Source organism: Amphiprion ocellaris, chromosome 14 (assembly GCF_022539595.1).
Source record: "Amphiprion ocellaris isolate individual 3 ecotype Okinawa chromosome 14, ASM2253959v1, whole genome shotgun sequence".
Classification (NCBI taxonomy): Eukaryota; Metazoa; Chordata; class Actinopteri; family Pomacentridae; genus Amphiprion; species Amphiprion ocellaris.
The window spans coordinates 26,154,470-26,173,829 of NC_072779.1; the positions used below are offsets into that span (position 1 = coordinate 26,154,470).

Genomic DNA, 19,360 nt, shown 5'->3' on the forward strand with positions numbered 1-19,360 from the left:
TTTCACCTCTCCATATTTGGTCAGGTTTCTGATAAGCCAGTTTTCCTTCCTTCCTCCAGAGCAGAGGGAGCGCTCTGTGCTTACAGATTAACTACCTGACAGTGGAGAGCACCACTGCAAACCGACAAAGCTTTCGATCTGGTTTATATAAGAGAAACGTGAAAGTTACGCATCACACATTTGTTCAAATATGCCCATTTTTTTGAGAAAGCCAATATGGTGCATGATAATGTTTAGAAAACAGGACACTATATCAAGACGTGCCTCGTTAAAGAGTAACCTTCTTGTTGTAAGTCTGTTAGAAACAGAAACTTCACAGTCATCTACAGCCCAGTCCAAGTTCAAGGTAAAAGGTCAGCCTTCATCAAGTGTGTTTTCTGCAGCACGAGTGCAGCAGAACACAAATGGCTGTTTGATTAAAGGAAACAAGGATCCACTTCACTGAGTAAATTACAACAGGAAGACAGAATATTTAAACATGTTATAGCAAACAAAAATGTTGACAGTGGTAGTTGCTCAAAGATAGAGGGACAAATATGAACAAAAAAGCTGTGTATCAGTGGAAAATAACTCCCTCGGCCTGCAGAGGAGTGAAAACTGGTATATCCTGAATGTCTGAGTAATATCACTAAAAGTGTTTAAGACATGATGAGTAAGTCATAAAAAGTGGACCAATTACATCATAGTGTTGGCATATTTTTTAGGTAGCATGGCAGTAATATGCAGAGCTGATACAAATTACAAAATAGCATGGTTAGTTTGAGTGTGTGCACAGTTTATTGCTATTTATTTTTTCTAAAATGCTGGACTATGGTACAAAATACATAACAAGCAATTTGCAAAATTATACAGCCAAACTATAAACCTCAAAATAAGCTCAGATCTGAGGCTTTGTCTTTGAAAAAATAACTGAAAGGAATCATGTTTGTGTTTTGGGCCACGCCCTTTCAAGCAGAGATTGTCACATATAAGCTGTTTGGACAAATCTTCATTTGATCTTGTTTGGTGCCTTTGTTTTATAACTACTATATGAAAGTGAATCATAAAAAAAAAGTTTTTGCGGAAGAAGAGGTAAAAACTGTGAATAACTGTGTCCACTAGCTCACACAACAAGGTTAAGGCAGGCCAACAGTTTTGTCTTTGCAATAAAAATTATGTATTTTTGTTTTATGGAAACAAAGTCCATCTCCTGGTTAGATGCTCAAAGACGATCAAAGAGACCATTAGGTTAGGTTTGCAAGACATAAGATGTCCCAACTTGTTGTTGAATCACCGTCAGTAGAAGGGCTTGTTTTAGCACTATGTTAAATATTACTGTTATGAAGTTAGTTTGCAACCATATGAGCCAAAGCGACAGAAACTCTGTAAATTGACTCAGCTTGGCCATTTTCTCCTATAAGTCACATTTTTGTTGTATTTATGGCTGTAATTACAAATAAAATAAGAATTATTTAATTGGCATGCATGGTAGGTACAATTGATATGAACTCTTTATGTTAAATTTGAATTATGAAATAAAGCTTTCTTGCCAATTAGTAAAATTACTGATATCGGCACTGCAAAGACCTTTGAAGGTAGTAATGATTATTTGAAATTATAAAGTCTTTCAGATTATTTTCCATAAAAACAAGTTATTTTACAATTATTTAAGAATATGACTTTGTTAGAGCTAATGATTTATTTATTTTTTTTACCATAATCATCACTTTATCAAGTCTCAGTTAACATTGCATCACTTGCAGTAAGGAGTATGACCCCACTCAGAGGAATTTTTGGTCAAATAAGATGCTACATTTAGTCTTGCATGTCAGCTGCAGTTACTGTTGTTGACAGAAAGCAGACCCTATAATGCCTGGCACTCTGGTCAGGCCCTGCTGGCTCTAACACAATGGAATCTTTTAAGCAGGCTTTCTCGGCCCTCCTGTTATCTGGGCTATCAAGTGTAGTTGCATTCCTATCTCCGTTTCAACAGCCCTGAAACTCCATCTTGGCTGGAAGGTGTGTTCACTGTAAGATGAAATATACAAGTAGAAGTTTCTAGCTCAGAAGAGAAAACATATTCCCTTTAGATCTGAAATCGAACTCACTTATTTGGAATGGTTTTACAGTCAAGCTTATGTACTACAGAAATACAGTTCCTGCATTGACTTACAGAAACTGCTGACATCCTGTTAGAGGAAATGAGTGATAATGAAATGCAAAATGACACGAGTTGATAATTAACTTGCCACTGGCGAGGTGAAGGTCAACATGTCACTGCCCTTAAAAAGACCATATGACTTGAACCCTCCATCTATTTTCTATTCACTGCTTTATCCTTTATAAGGATGACTTTAACCAAAAGGTAAAAAAAAAAAAACAACAAAATTCATCCAATGACAATATATCACAATAAAAGACTGACTGAATGAGATTCTGATGAGACATTACAGTTCAACACAAGAACATAAGCTGCATTATTATTAGTCAAAATAAAGAAAATGGTGAGAATATTGTGACCTCCAGTGGTATCATTTATGCCCAAAGGGAACAGTCTGTCTCCAGGCAATCTCTAACACTCAGCAATTAGTCTACACTCGGTTGTAGGATTTAACACTCAGAGTTTCTTTACTCTTTACTTTAGAATTTTATTTTCTTTCACTAATCCTTTACTGAAGTTGCAAATACCTCTAAAATAATTCACTTTTCATGCTCTGATTGCACCTTTGTCATGCTCTAAAATGTAAAAACCCTAAAGGCCTCTCTAATTTGTCTTTTTTTTTCAGTCATAAAAAAAAAAATCCGAATAAAGTTTCCTTTGACGCTCAAGGCCAAAACTTGTATCTTATGATCATACATTTCATACATTCTCTTTGCATTCTGTAACAGATGGACACATTCACTGTGTCCTTTTCTATCCCCGCCCTTGTTTTACTGGTTTCGGCTTAACCAGTTTATCCTCCCTCTCTGTTTACTCTATATAACTTGCACCCGTAGCACCTGTAAGATCACTTTGCCTCTGTGCTGACACAAGTCAGACTGTGGTCACAGCATCTTTACTGCATTTAGAGGGAACAACTCTAAGTTGTCACTATGTCTACTGACCAAGACACCTGCTACCTATGTAAGGAATATCTCAGGGACCCTGTATCCATCCCATGTGGCCATGTCTTCTGCTCCGTCTGCCTGAAGACATACTGGGACCATGCTGACCACACAGGCTCGTACTCCTGCCCCCAGTGCAGGGTCACTTACAACAAGAGACCCACTCCAAGACGCATGGGAGGCTCCCGGCACTCCACCATGCAACGCAACTCTGAATCTTTTCCTCCGCCGCCTCCGTCCCCTGACTACAACTACGCAGGACCCCAGGATGTCGGCTGTGACATCTGCATTGGCAAGAAGCACAAAGCTGTTAAGACCTGCCTGATGTGTCTGGCCTCTTACTGCGACAAGCATCTCAAGCCTCACTACGAGTCAGCCACTTTTAAAAGGCACAAGCTGGTGGATGAAATCGGCCACCTGGACAGGCAGATCTGCCCCCAGCATCAGAAGGGTCTGGAGCTGTTCTGTCGTACCGACCAGATGTGTATCTGTGTGCTGTGTACGGTGAAAGAACACAAAGGTCACGACATGGTGTCAGCTGAGCAGGAGAGAGCCGAGGAACAGGTGGGCAACACTTTACTTAAACTGCTAACAGGCATAATAATAATGCTAGAATGTGCTTTGCTCAACATAAGTTTTGCCATTTATGTATCTGGACTGTTTCATATCCATGCTGTGTAATGATTCACTGCAGGAGCGGCACAGTGGCAAGTAAAGAATAAAAGAACAGCAAACAATAGATTAAACAATCAAATCCTGGAGTGCTTTAAGATGGATAAGAATGAGATAATGCTTTGGCTGCATTCACAGGTTCCAGTATTAACTCTAACCTTTACCCTGTGCTGAAAAGCCTACCATTTAAAGTTTGAACAAAAAAAACCTCTTGATTAAACGATATGGTAGGTTTGAGTTGCGGATTTGTGGAACTGCTGCCATAATCATCAGCAATTCATGTTGTTTAACTTGCAGCAACGGCTTGGCGCCACCCAGGCAGAGATCCAGGAGAAGATTCATGACCGCCTCAAGCAGATGGAGGAACTAAAACAAGCCGTGGACTCACTGAAGGTTTGTACCACTAACATCTGTCAGACAGATAAGAGCAAACTAACCACAACAAATTGAATGGAAAGTTAAATCTACTACCAACACTGACAACATTCCTCCTTGTAAGGAGTGATGACAGCTCCCTAAAGTGTTCTAGTAAAACCAATGTGAAACCCAGGTGATTTATGACAAACCCTCCTTCTCCTGTACAGAACTCAGCCCAGAGAGCCCTGCAGGAATGTGAGAAAATGTTTGGTGACATGATGCGCTCCATTGAGAGGATGCAGCAGGAGATGGCCAAGCTGATAACCTCCAACAAGAGAGCGGCGCTGAACAATGCAGAAGGCCACATGGAGCGTCTGAGCCATGAGATTGCTGACTTGAAGAGGAGAGACAACGAGATCACCCAGCTTTCCCGCACTGAGGACCACATCCACTTCATCCAGGTAAACAAACACAAACGTGACTTCAGACACATTACCACTATCCATCTTTCATTTGTCTCACTACAAAAACAAATAGAAAGCATCCCATCATCTTAAAACAATATTGATGTTTCTCATCACCAGAGTTACCACATGCTGATAGCCCAGACAGAGGCCGAGGAGCTGCCCACGGTGAGCGTCAACCCCTACTTCAGCTTCGGCCCGGTGACCAAGGCTGTCTCCGAGATGAAACAGCACCTGGGTGAATTCAGTAATGATGAGCTGGTTAAAGTAGCCAAGACAGGTGAGTGTGGAGCCAAATCACAGATAAGATACAAAAACAAATTTATATGGTTTGATGTCGTTTTAATCTTCCTGTATTACTATGGTGTACTAGGATCATATCACCACTGCAGTCATATTAATTATTTTCATTTTATTTTGCAGTCAACAAAATGACCTTCTGTGAACTGGATGAAAGCAAAAAGAGACGCTCAATAAAAAGTGAGTCAGCCTTTCAAAAAAATTAACTTGCTTATTGCAGATGTGAAAAAAAAAAAGAAATGTGAGGTGAGAATAATAGTAGCACAGACAAAGCCAGCAGATGTATGGCATTATGAAGTTACATTGACTCAAAATGCAAGTTTTGCATAGTTTGGCAAGGAAAACTGAGACAGATTTATAATTTCCTCTGTACTCACCAGGGGTTTGTGCAATCCTGTGTGCTGTTTGGCCGTGATTTTCATTAGAGGGCATCCTGAGGTCACACAGTTGCCGCATGGTTAAACGGTTTACTTTGAATGTCAGGATGCCAGAGAGTTTACATTAACACACTTCTATGAAATAGAAATCAGCTAAGTTGCATGACCTTAAATATCTGATCTTATTTCCCACATTAGATCTGTTTTGTAATTCTGTCTTGTCCAAATCATGGGAACAACACATGCAATAACTGTTTTTCAAAATTTCTAGTTTAGTATAATAGAAGATATTTCTGTGATATCACTAAAATGTGGTATGCAACTAAGACTATTTTCTGATATGGTGTATATGTATATATTTACTTTCACAGGTGATGAAGCTACCATGTACAAGTCCGTACCAATGCAGGAACCTCAGCACAGGGACGACTTCATGAGATGTGAGTCTGAGCTTCTCTGCTTCCTGAAGTGACACAGTTCGCTGCTCTCTCTGCTCCATTCAGTGCAAATTAGATGCTGATGAGCTTCTCTGTCAGACCCTGTGGATGACCACAAAATCTGACTGTGGTAACTACTATATGTCCCACAGTGCTGACAGAGACTGGGACTGATTCACTGCAAATATTTTAGCTAGCTGGCACTTCACAGCTTTGTGATTTCTACTTAAGCTGCAGTTTAATTGCTGCCTTTCTGTTTTCACTAAGTGCATTAAAAGGCTGATGGTCACTAACCAGTCAGATTGGGAAAAAATCTAATAGGATGCTTTGTTCTAGTGTTAAAGAATATCCTCTTTGATCACTAGCTGCTTTTTTGTTGTTGTTGTTTTTTTTTGCCTATATCTAATCGTAAAAATTCAAAAGCTTGGGGAAAAATTGCATAGTCTTTGAAGTCGCTTAAGAACGGGGTACAAAGATGTTCTTTGTTAGGTGAACTTCTGTTTGTGGTCAAACTCACAAACAGTGTTGATACCTCTGGCATTCCAGATAATAGGCCGGGCAGATCTAGCCGAGGCCACCGGGTTTCCCACCAACTGTGACCTGCAGAGGTGGAGGTACACAGCAGGCAGGTGACATCTAACCTCTGGGATTATTTTGATTTCTGTGTGTCCAGCCAGAGGGTCTCCCACTTTCCCTTTAAAACATGTTATTGCAACATTTAGTTAAACATCTAACAGAACTATAAATGTTGATTCCATTCTGCTAAACTTTGGGACCTTGCAGTTGGTGGTGCGATGGTGAGAGCTGCTTCAACTGCTTTTAAACAGAAGCTTTGGCCTTCTTGGGTTTCCTCATTTACATAATTTAAATGCCTCATTTTCTTAAGTAAATGTGTAATTAATCTTCTGTCCCTTCATAGATGCCTGTCAGCTCACTCTGGACTCAAACACAGCCTACAGACAGCTCTACCTGTCCAGAGGGAACAGGAAAGCTGCCCTGAAGAGAGACCCCCAGGCCTACGGTGACAGCCCAGCCAGGTTCGACTCCCTGCCCCAGGTCCTGTGTAAGGAGTCCCTCTCTGGAGGCGCCTACTACTGGGAGGTGGACTGGAGCGGGGAGGGGGCTGCCATCGGAGTCACCTACAAAGGCATCAAGAGGACGGGGTACGGTGACAACTGCCGCATCGGCTACAACCGCAAGTCGTGGAGCCTCTTCTGCTCTGATTCCAGCTACTCAGCCCGCCACAACAAGGACCAGATGGAGATCAGCGCCCCCTACTCTTCCCGCATCGGGGTCTTCCTGGACCACGCTGGAGGCACTCTCTCCTTCTATGCTGTAGGAGAAACCATGTCTCTGATCCACCGCTTCAAGGCCTCTTTCAGTGAAGCTGTCTATCCAGGCTTCTGGGTTTGGTACGAGTCAGCCGTCACCATCATCCAGCTGTGAATAAATACATTTGTAATGATCAATTTTTAACAAGGAATCTGTTTTGATAAGCATTTACAGGAAATGTAGCCATTCTGTGATGACATGTTCTAATACTTTTACTAGACCGGATATGCTGTTGTTTTTTACACTATACAGTATGTTGATCAGGGGAACTATTCTTGATAAACTTGAATATCTTGCAAATCAACATGTGTGAAATGTAAAATGATGTGTAGAAAGGGAATGAGCGTGTAAATAAAAGTTTAAATAATGAAGGCAGAGTGAAATACATGATCATTTGAAACTATTACGATACATTTATTTTTAATCAATAAACATTTAATAAAGAACACAAACTGCGATATTACTTTTTCATTTTTCTCCATCTTTCTGTTATGACAAAACTCCAGACATACTCCCCTGGCTTATAACAACTCATTTCAACATAGACACACAAAAACTCAAAACCTTGTTTTTACAAAACTAATTACAGTCTTCTTGCCAGGATGAACACCATTCACACAAAAGACATTTCCTTTCCTCATTTGGTTTTGAAGATAGTGGTAGAGCGTGCTAACATGTTGGTCCTATGTGTTGAGATCTGCTGACTGTGGAGGCCACAGCACATGATTCACATCATTTTCAGCAAACCACTCAGTGACCCCTCATGCCGGATGGAGGCATTGTCGTCCTGGAAGAGACCACTCCCATCAGGATATGCTGTCATCATCGGATAAAGGTGATCGCTCAGAACAACTTTGTATTCATTCTCAGTGACTCTTCCCTCTATGGGGACAAGTGGAGACAAACCATGCCAGCAAAATGATCCCACAGAAACACCAGATCCCCCAAATGCAGAGGAATTCAGACCTGTACTGTTCCCTTGGTGTACACTGCACATGCACTCATCCACTTGTTGAAAATATGCTGAACTTATCTGACCAGATCACTTTTTTCCACATTAGTGGTAGCTGAATGTGCTTTGTAATGGGGGTTAATGCACTGCAGTCCTACTGTAATATCCCTTGCCAATGGACTCTTCTTGTTGACAGTTTGATCACATACTGTATTGACATTCTCAATCACCTGAGGAAGTGTTGCTGGTTTGTCTTTCCTACATATCGCACTAATGCATGAGTATCAGAGTCATCAAATGTGCACTGCTGACCACAATACCTGACCTGACCCTGTGTTTTTAAAAGAGCTAAATCCCAATGTCACTTTGGTAACTTCCTATTGAAACACTAAGCAGTTCATCAGTTTTTGTCATAGAACCTGCTGCCCCAACTTTAAACACTCTTTTAAGGCATTGGTTGTGCTTCTCCACTATTTATTTTTAGTTTTTACTTTAATTTACCCCCCTTCTGTAGCTTGTCAGTACCATTTTGATAGCCCAGTGTTCTGGTCTGTAATATGACAAACCACAGGTATTTTGGGTAAATCTTAAAATGTTGCTTGTATTTGCCAACATTCCAAACAAATACAACGCTAAAAGTAAAGTTGATCAACATTTGAGAGTGGAAAAGAGAGAGACAATGTGTGTAGCTTTCTGTTTGCACTGCACAATGGTTTTTTTTTTCAGAAATCTGAGAGGTTTGTTAGAACCTGTACAGGAACAGGTGAAGTGTAGCTGAGAGACTCCTGAGTTAACACATGATTGAGACTCACCGAGTGACACACTAAATAGGTATGATCCAGCCTGACCCTGAAGATCTCTAAGGTCAGGGTAGTTGTTAAAACTCTGCATTCAAGCAGTTAAGAATCACTACATTATTACAGAAAGCAAACGCAACTACTTGAATCCCCCTTTCCCTGCAGGTTGTAAAACTGTATCCTGTTCTTTGCGTTTTTATTGTGAAGCATGTCAGAAGTGTGACTATGACAAAAAGATTCTTTAATTCTGCTGTAACTTTCAGTATTCTCCTGCTGTGATGTTGAAATGTAATGACTTTAGTTTGTGGAATGCTGAGCCTTGAGGAAGAGCTTTGATGTAGCAGAGGATATGAAACCCTCCTCCAGAATCCTTGAGGTCATAGTCAGCAGAGGAGGTTTGTTCAGTTAAATTAACAAGAAAGAATAAGAATTTATACTTTTTTGATTCTTACTTGGAAATTGGTTGTAACAGCAGCATTTGACACACAGACAACCCACAAATCAGACAGAACATCAACACTAACAGTCAAATAATGATCTAATTAATAATCATATATCTATATAAGTTAGAAAAAATATAAAATGTTAAAAATGTATGTATCCTTGATTTACATGTTTTGCACAATTTCTCTGGTGGCTGACTGAAAGAACAGCTTCAAATTTTCACAACAAAGATAAGTGATTGTGCCATTTTTGTGAATATGGCTTAAAAGAAAAAAGAAAAAACGAGAGACCAATGGATCTCAATTATTTTTATTCCCTCAGACTGAATTAAAACTACTTCTGCTTTTGGTTGTCATATTTTACAGATGCACCACTGTATATTCATCATAAAAGAAAACATTCATACAATTTGATTTATTTTTGCACATAGTAAGCTGGTGACAAAGAGCACATTGTAAACCTCTAACACAACTTGTGAGCCTTGCTACCTCTAGTGGAGAAATGTATGCAGTGCTAATTAACAGGGCTGCTGTCAGTGCCGACTGCTGGAAAAGTTGAATAGGAAGATGATTTATTGTTGGACATTTTAAAATAAACATTACCCGAGCAGTGCAAAATCTGTTCAGTGTGTAGACTGTAGGCTGCTGGCCCAGCTTACCTGTGGCTCAGACCTTAGAAACACTTCGGGGAATCTTTCACATTGAGATCAGCTATTTTCAAGAAGTTACCGCCCTGAACAAAAACATCGTACGAGCCTCTGTACTTGCATGGTGGGATGCCTAACATTTCATTTCAAAAATTCCTTTATCATATGGTGATATGATAAAGGAACTTTTCATGTTTTCCTAGAGCTGGTTTTCGCTGGCATTTGCCCGCAAGTTGATTTACTGTGAGAAAAAGAAACATTAAACCTAATATGCCAAGTTGAGACATGATCACACTAATCACTAGACAGTTTAAAGGGTGAAATACACAGATCCAAATTTTTGAAGATCTAAAAGCATAATTCAGAATTCAGTTTTGTCACTGGGAGAGAAGACAAGAGAATGACACAATAGCATAAAAAACAGTAAATATCTGTAGTGTGTGCCACATGTATAGTAGGCTATATCAAGATAATTGTCATTTTCAGTGTTTTAGTTATGTAATGCTTTTCTTTGGATCCTTAATATGGACTTACATTTACGTTTGGCTACATTATTACCCGATGTAAACTGGGAATGCGTCTTTATTAACCTCCTTGCCGCCGAGCCCCTAGAGGGCAGTCAACCTCAGAACTTCCACGTAGAAAACTACAGGACTTGTTTCTCTTCGGACACATTTACCCAGCGCACCTTCAGAAAGAAGCGCCGCATTTCTCACATTTTCACTAGTGTGGCTGCAGGTGAGTGTAGACACGTACTTTATATGTAGAATATATTTTATTTCAATCTTTCACAGCCTGATGCTGCAGCACAATTAAATTCTATTTAAATCCTCGCTGTTCACTCGAACATCACGTGTTCAACGGGTTTGACTATGCTGACTGTGGCAGAAAGCTATGAATGGAGCTAGCTAGATCGCTAACGCAACATTAGCTAGCGTTAGCATTTAATGTCGTTGTGGCCCTGTGTGTAGACAATAGCGGGTGGAATTTGGAGTAACTGTATGCCATCTTTTTAAATAATTATTTCGGTGAAATTTGTGATTTTTGTTGCTTTAATTGCAAAATGCAAATATGACGAATAAAAAACAGAGTTGGCGAACGAAACGTTATCGCTTTGCTACTTCAGTGTTGTGGAATTCGTTACAGCTGTCACTATGACAACCGAGGGTACAGGACCGACTCTTCTAACGTATTGTCAACTAGATAATGTCGTAACTAGCTGGTTATTGTGCTGCTGTGTTTAATAAAGTGATTGCTTGCTGTTTAGGGTGTAACTAGGGACTGTTGGTCCTGTGTGCTGTGAGTTTAAATGTCATAACGAAATGCTGCTGAGTCACTTTTTGGGTCCCACTAGGGTCAGAGAGGCAACTACCTAACAAAGTTTATTCTTTAAATCCTTGTTTGAACAGTGGCACATATTTTTCAGTGACCTATTTTAAGAAATACATATAATATTATAATGTTACAGTGTCAGGATAGTACAGGCACTATAGAAAAGTAATGGTATAGGGCTAAACAAATAATTGATTTCAAATTAAAATCATGACTTGAAACTATGCAAATAAGCCAATTGCAAAGAATTAAAAAAAAAAAAACATATTCCTTATGCAATATGTTAGACACAAAATAAAATGTGCCAAAGCTTTCACAAATCCATGCCGTTCTTTTTGGGTGAATCAGGCTTTTGATGGTATCTTATGTGATAATGTGTCATGTTTTAAATCTATTGCACAGTAAATAATAGTAAAATTATTTACTAAAATAATAATAGGAAACCTGAAGCTTGGCCTTTTGATATATCACAAATCAAATCACAATTGGATATTTTCCCCAAATTCTTCAGCCTTACCATCTTATTATTGATACTGTGTGTCTAATTATGATTTTTACTCTAAAGATATTTCGGATGTCTGCTTTTAACTTAATACAGATGGCGACTACAAAGGTTCCTGAGGTTCGTGACATTACACGGATCGAAAGAATTGGTAGGAAGCCATATCTACAAATGATTATTGTTAATTGTGTGATCATAGTGCAATAACTGTAATGTATGCTGATAGTACTGGTACCTGATCTATTATCTTTTATAAGTTTGATTAATATTATTATGTTTATTTTCACCTTGTGTTCAGGAGCCCATTCTCACATCCGTGGCCTTGGTTTGGATGATGCTTTGGAGCCAAGACAGGTAATGTAAGCCTTGAACTGCAGGATTTTCCTGTTACATCATTAGGGGCAGTAGATGTCAAGTAACTGACAGTGTACTGGGGTACAGCTTGACTTTTTATGCTGGTTGCACTGGTATGCCAAACTTTCTCATTTAGGTTCACCAGCACATAATTTAGATCCACCTAAAATGCCTTACTGCAAACCATACTTTTGAATTATTATCTTTTTTTGTCAGTTCCCTTACACCTTAGTAATTTCTGAACACATTATGTAAATAACTGTCAACAGCAATAAAAGTGCATAAAAACTGTGTTTTTTTTCTCATATGTATGGTCTGGGGCTTAGTCAAAGGTAGCTCCTCATAGGCTATATTTTAAGCAATGTTTCACTTTATTATTATTTTTGGCTTTTCAATGCTTTGGTTTGCCACTACATGGCACTTAACTGCTGCAGAGAATGGGGATGCTCTGGGAGACTACGCACCTGTCACAACACTGAAGAACTGTGCTTTTTTTATGTTTCAGTTTGAGAGCATGATGCTCCAACAGCAAAAGCTCTGTTCCCAGCCATGTTTTGACATCCAGTCTTTGCAATACATGCACTGCATGATGTTGGCTATTGTATCATCATGTAAGGTTTCCCACAGGCCAAGAATTTCCTTGTGGTGGTGGGTGGGCTGGTGTATACAATGTGCATGGAGAGACTGATGCAGTTTAGAGGTAGAGTATAGAGTATAACCCAGGTTGTTTTCTGAAGTACAGGGTACAGATGTCCCCTAAATGCCTCACATGTGGACCATCGATAGACCTTACAGATGTTTCCTAAAGTCTTCATGTGCACCAGTAGACACTACTAGGTGGTTGTGCACACAGAAGCCTTTCCTTCCAAATCTGTAACTGCAGTGCATGTAACCAAGACAGGTGTATAGCTAAAAATGAGTCTGAAAAAAGTTAATAAAGCATTCTAATATTCGTCAAAATTTAGTTGAGCATGTTTATCTCCCTGAGTAGATCACCCACCCACCCACAGACAGACAGACCTGTTCAGTAGCACACTAGTGTAACCAATGAAATTTTTTTTCTCACTTTTGATTGCGTATGCAATGGTTGTGATGTTCTAGAATAAGCTGTAATGTTGTGATTTTAAACAACCTCTGTATATTAGGTTTTGATCCTCCATTGCTTAGCTGCTCTGTCTGCCAGAGGTACAGATGTGCGTTAATATGTGTTAAATTAGTCCTTAGGCATACCTGTTCTGTTTACCTGCAGGTGTCTCAGGGGATGGTCGGCCAGCTGGCCTCCCGTCGAGCAGCCGGGGTCATTCTAGAGATGATCAAAGATGGCCACATTGCTGGCAGGGCAGTGCTGATTGCTGGCCAACCTGGCACAGGAAAGACTGCCATCGCTATGGGTAAGGGCTTTGTTGGAGGCTTTCCAGAAACACAATATCATCCACTACTGGAAGAGATATTGTTTCCTTGTGTTGATTTAATTGGCTTAAGATACATTTTTGTTAAAACAAGAGTTCCTGCTCCCAGATGGATCAGCAGGGTAGAGGTTCACCCAAGACTGTTTCTTTATGCAGGCATCGCCCAGTCTCTTGGCTCGGATACACCCTTCACAGCACTGGCTGGTAGTGAAATCTTTTCTCTGGAGATGAGCAAGACCGAGGCACTTAGCCAAGCTTTTAGAAAAGCCATCGGAGTGAGGATCAAGTGAGTGAGCAAACACAATAATTGTGTTTTGTAATTCTTTTAGTTTGAAATGAATTACCATTCACTGTTTGTTTTTCATTTGCAGAGAAGAGACAGAGATTATTGAAGGAGAGGTGGTGGAAATCCAGATTGATCGACCAGCCACTGGAACAGTAAGCTGCTTACAATGTTGACGGCTACAAATACACTCATAATTTACTGTCTTACACAGTTTGTTTAATGTCTGCTTTGGAAAACATTTCACAATTGGTGATGTTAGAAGGCAGTCATTACTGATATTACACGTAGATAAAACTTGAAATAATACATACACACTAGAAAAAAAATGTGTGAATGCATACAGTGATGATTCTTCACTTGAGGTACCATTTACTGAAAATGATATGCATTCAACCAGGGTGCGAAGGTGGGCAAGCTGACTCTAAAAACTACTGAAATGGAGACAATATATGATTTGGGCAACAAGATGATTGACAGTCTCAGTAAAGAGAAGGTTCAAGCTGGGTAAGTTTGTTGATCTGTTTTTGCTATGATTGTTAGAGTCTTGTGTCACTCAGGCGTATAAGACAGCCACACCTGACCTGAACTCTTCTGCTCTTTTTTTTTTTTTTCCCTCAGAGATGTCATTACCATCGACAAAGCCACTGGGAAGATCAGCAAGTTGGGTCGCTCTTTCACTAGAGCCAGAGACTATGATGCCATGGGAGCTCAGGTATGCTGCCACACCCCTGAAGTCCCACTGTTGGAACCCACTCACAAACAACAGGAAGTCACACAAAGAAGACCACAGTATTTATAGATTTAAAAAAAAAATGCATAAGCATTTAATAGATAGAATTATCATCCCCAACTCTTTAAATTGGTGACCATTGGACTTGTAAATTCACAACATCCATTAGCTAAAGTTTGTTAAAATTGATTGCTTAATATACCCATCCTGTGTTTTCTGAAAAGTGGCCACATTGATTTTCCTTGTTTTTTCTGTGTTTATAGACACAGTTTGTACAGTGTCCAGAGGGAGAGCTGCAGAAGAGGAAGGAGGTGGTCCACACAGTGTCCCTCCATGAGATTGACGTCATCAACAGCCGCACACAAGGCTTCCTGGCTCTGTTCTCCGGAGATACCGGAGAGATCAAGTCTGAAGTTCGCGAGCAGATTAATGCCAAAGTGTGTGAGTGGAGGGAAGAAGGCAAGGCAGAGATCATTCCAGGGGTAGGTTTCAGTGTGTGTGTTTGGGTTTGCTTTCTCTGTAGCACTTTTAAAGCATGCACTACTTCTTGATTTCCGACGGCATCTGAATGTGTCGGCTCCATGTCTGAATGAGCACACTGGTGACTTTTCTGTAAAAATTGTGATGGCTATCTGACTAGGTTGCACCTAGTGCCATTTCAATATTTCCTCTAACATGGTACAAGTCTGAACTGTGAACTGTCACATTAACAGATAGGCACGTTTAAGTAATGTGGTTTGAGTTGTGTGAATATATTTTGGGAAGGAGTTTCCACATTTTAGCACCAATACTGATGCAAAAACTTTACAAAAAGCACAAACGATGCAATTTGCATACCTTTCTCATTCACTTTGCCCCAACTTTCAGCTCTAGTACAAGCTGAAATGTCCAGAGAAGTAAAACTTTATTACATTGTAATCTGAGTTTGGACAAAACGTTAACAGAAGCCAGGGCTCTATAATGGTCGCATATGTGCCAATTTTTCAAGTGTGTGCAATTTAAAATTTCATGTGATCGCATTTGTGGGCGTGAATAATGATCATCATGGTTGATTTAGAGAAATTCAAGCCATCACTCTCAACTGAGTCAGTAAAACAGAAAAAGTAACTCACTGCGAGTGTGAGGCCTGAAAAGTGAAACTACAATTAACACCAGGCACAATTAACAGTTTTGGCTACAGTTAAACGACCATGATCAGCTGCAGTACTGACGTTTAAAATACAGCCTGCTTGTATAAAGGTCCGCTCAAAGAAAACAACCCAAGTAGATCAAATCACTGCAAGTCGACCAAATCTCACAGTAGAAAGCGTTATTTCATTATTTTCCAATTAAATTTTGATCTTACCGCTCCATACGAGGGTATACGGGTGGAGAGGGGCAACCAAATCATACATGGTGCGACCAACTTAGAAATAAAGTTACACCAGTTGTACTAGTGGAAAAGTTAGTCTGCAGCCCTGGACGCTGAAGTTTAGCTTCTTTCTTCTAGTTGTTTGTGGGAGTTAAAGAAATACTTTCAGCATCTGAGCATCTTTTCTCAGGTTGAGCCCTGAGCTTATCACAGCTGTTGGGATATTTTTAAATTTTATTTTAAATTAACTAGGTTGTTAGTTATCTGGACAGTTTGACAAGCTGCTGTCAGTGTAGATTTAGTCTTTTGTTTATCAGTACATTGTTGGGTATTATACATCACTTGCTGTACTGTCCAGTCCATGATGCATATCAAGAAACATGCGTACTGTGTTTCTCACCATCTCTGTGGTAGATTTCTGAATGAAGTCATGAGGAACATTAACGTAAAACTGACCTAAGTCTGAATGACAAAATGTTATTTTCTTTAACAGACTGATGAAGGAGCACAGTTGCACATCCCATGTCTGCAAAGGGCTTTAAATTGTACTTAATGAATTTTCCATGTCTGTGGTTCCAGGTGTTATTTATTGATGAGGTCCATATGCTGGACATGGAGTGTTTCTCCTTCCTGAACCGTGCTCTGGAGAGTGACCTGAGCCCAGTTCTCATCATGGCCACTAACAGAGGAATCACTCGGTACTGCTTATGTACACAGTTTTTCATGTGTGATATAATTCAGTTTTACCATTTATTTAGAGTTTTAAATCCTTACAATTCTTTGTAAAATGTTGCTATTTATATCACTATTTTACACTGATCTGAATAAACATTAACTGTCCACATATCACAAAATAGTTTGTTGCTTATTATTTTTTCTTTTAAATTGGAAGTTAAGAATAAAAATGAATTTGTTTTACAGGTTTTAAAAAGCAATAGAAATAATTCAAGCGGAACATTAAGATGTTTTGTTGTTGTTAATAGAATCCGTGGCACAAACTATCAGAGCCCTCATGGTATCCCCATCGACCTGCTGGACCGCCTGCTCATCATCGCCACCTCCCCTTACACCGAAAAAGAGACGAGGCAGATCCTCAAGATCCGGTGAGAATCTGCCTTCATCATCTGTCAGCAGACTTTGTGTCTGCTTACCAGCATCACAAAAGGAAAGTAAACTGAGTTTTTTATGTTTCAGGTGTGAGGAGGAGGATGTGGAGCTCAGCGAGGAGGCTCACACTGTCCTCACTCGTATTGGCATGGAGACGTCACTGCGCTATGCCATCCAGCTGATCAGCACTGCAGGACTGGTGTGCCGTAAACGCAAGGTAAACACAGTGTGAACAGGCAGGCTTTACTTCTTCAGCCAGAAGTTAAGTAAAATCATCAGCACAAGTTCTTGTAAGTTTTAGTGCTTTGGTCATGATTTCCTTTAGTGTTGCCTTCATTTGTGTGTTTTGTTTTTTTTTTCACTTCTTCAGGGGACAGAAGTTCAGGTGGAGGACATAAAGCGGGTTTACTCTCTGTTCCTGGATGAGGCCAGATCCTCTCAGTACATGAAGGAGTATCAGGATTCCTTCCTCTTTAATGAAACACGTGAGTTTGCTGGTTTCCCTCTGTGTCTCTGCTAGTGTCAGAATTTCTCTGCTTTGATTCCTACAATCCTACATCAGTTTACACTGATGCTGAATTCACACGAGCACAAGTTCTACCAGAGGCAAACAATCCGTTAAAATGCCAGAACAGATTTTTACTCAGGGGAATCTGCTGTGATCGGCTGCAGTCATTAGTAAAGATTTCACTTTTAACATATTTACCAAAACTGTCCTATATACTGTAGTACTGATTGGTCTGTAGTTTCACAGCACCAAGGAGGAGATCTAAGGATAAATAACACATCAAAATGAATTATTTCTTACAAAATACTGCCCTAGTAAATTCTGCTCTCTGATCTCAGTATTTAATTTAAAAAACAGACCTTGTTATGAATGAAGCTGAATGATTCTTTTTGTGCAAAATATACAAATTTGATGTTACATTGTGAGTGAACAAGGTATGATTTTGTGTTTCAGAAACAACTTCCATGGACACCTCATAATGAAGAGTCCGGCTTTGTTTTCTTACTCTGTGAAGTTTTTTGGTTGTCCGTTGTCGTGGGGTTGGAGTCGATTCAGAACTGGATATTACCTAAATTTGAATTCACCATTGATTTACACTTATGAAATTCACAAAATTTCCCGACATTTGTCTCCTATGTTCAACTTTAATTGTACTTAATTTGAATTCAGATTTTTGTACTGAAATTTGACCTAATTCTGAATTTACCACAATTCTGTTCATCACTGAGGCCTTGTGGCAGGAAAATCCATTCCTTTTGCGTGTTTTTCTTTACATGGTTTATTTTTATGAAAATTATTAAACAGGCTTTTCTAAGCATATTCTGCTTTTTTTTCCTTTGTGTCAAAGCTGCTGCAGAACAGATTTTAATATGGAGAAAAGATTGGTTAAAAAAAAAAAAAAACATTCAACATCTTTTGTGTAATTTTTCAATATCTTTATTGTTTTGTTTCTTTCATGTTGCATTTAAAAAAAATATTTTAAAACCCTGGAGAACACATTGACAACCTTTATTTTCTGTGGTTTTGAGGCACATACAGTACAATAAATGCAGATCAAGCAGCAATATAGTAACACATGGCAATATTAGATAAAAGCTGCATTTAGTATTGCTAAAAAGTGTAGGAATAAACTCTTTGAACTGTAGTTTTTAGTTCAGAGGCTTTGAACAACTTGTAACTCACTGTTGTTCGCCCAAGGTTTCCGCCCAACATAAACATCCTAAACAGTCTAACACTACACTGTCCATTAGCAGCTGAGTTAAAGAGCTTTAGATATAAGCAAAAATAATCTTTTTATTTCTTTAAACAAAAATCCTTAACTGTCACACTATGTCTATAGACTTGCTGTTGGGGTGTTGTGATATACTGATGTTGACAAAAATTAGGATAATTAACAAAATGAGACACTGATGTTATGTTAATACATATATGACTATATATAATCCAGCACCAGTGACAATGTGATTGACACTCCACCATACAGTACAGTTAGAATTTTTCCTACCTATACTTGTATTTCGGATGTAACTAATTTAGATTAAAAAAACAAAAAAAACAAACAAAAAAACCAAACAAACATATATATATATATATATATATATATATATATATATATATATATATATATAAAAATAAATATATATATATATATATTTTTATAACATATATATATACATATATATATATACATATATATATATATATTATATATATATATATATATTTAGACACAAGAAAATGCAAAACAAATATCTGAATCATTTCAGTTTTGCTAATGTAATGTTATTGTGAACTCTTTTGACCAAAGTTAAAGCATAAATCGGATATTGTGACGGCTATAATTCACTAATACACTTACATGCATATGGGAGACAGATGTAACTGTGCTAGTCAACCTCATTCATGACGTACCTTTTGTT

General features: G+C 38.9%; 2 protein-coding genes across 3 annotated transcripts; both read left to right on the forward strand.

Annotated features, from left to right (window-relative positions):
• The first annotated feature begins 2,982 nt into the window (after positions 1–2,982).
• Positions 2,983–7,394, forward strand: ftr83 (finTRIM family, member 83). 2 transcript variants are annotated; one of them, XM_023267429.3, is made up of 8 exons: positions 2,983–3,648; positions 4,054–4,149; positions 4,341–4,574; positions 4,698–4,857; positions 5,001–5,057; positions 5,626–5,694; positions 6,238–6,316; positions 6,611–6,750. In XM_023267429.3, the coding sequence occupies exons 1-7, from the start codon at positions 3,073–3,075 to the stop codon at positions 6,288–6,290; spliced, it is 1,245 nt and encodes a 414-aa protein (XP_023123197.1). In that variant the 5' UTR covers positions 2,983–3,072; the 3' UTR covers positions 6,291–6,316; positions 6,611–6,750. The 2 variants fall into 2 exon arrangements, with proteins under 2 accessions (XP_023123197.1, XP_023123196.1); XM_023267428.3 differs by lacking the exon at positions 6,238–6,316 and having other exon boundaries at positions 2,984–3,648; positions 6,611–7,394.
• Positions 7,395–10,514: 3,120 nt separating this feature from the next.
• On the forward strand, positions 10,515–18,260 carry ruvbl2 (RuvB-like AAA ATPase 2). The gene is made up of 14 exons (XM_023267438.3): positions 10,515–10,600; positions 11,793–11,847; positions 11,995–12,050; positions 13,300–13,441; positions 13,616–13,745; positions 13,831–13,897; positions 14,143–14,249; positions 14,364–14,457; positions 14,739–14,957; positions 16,406–16,524; positions 16,810–16,929; positions 17,021–17,150; positions 17,304–17,418; positions 17,895–18,260. Exons 2-14 carry the CDS (start codon positions 11,793–11,795, stop codon positions 17,918–17,920), a joined length of 1,380 nt encoding a protein of 459 aa, XP_023123206.1. The 5' UTR covers positions 10,515–10,600; the 3' UTR covers positions 17,921–18,260.
• The last annotated feature ends 1,100 nt before the right edge of the window (positions 18,261–19,360 follow it).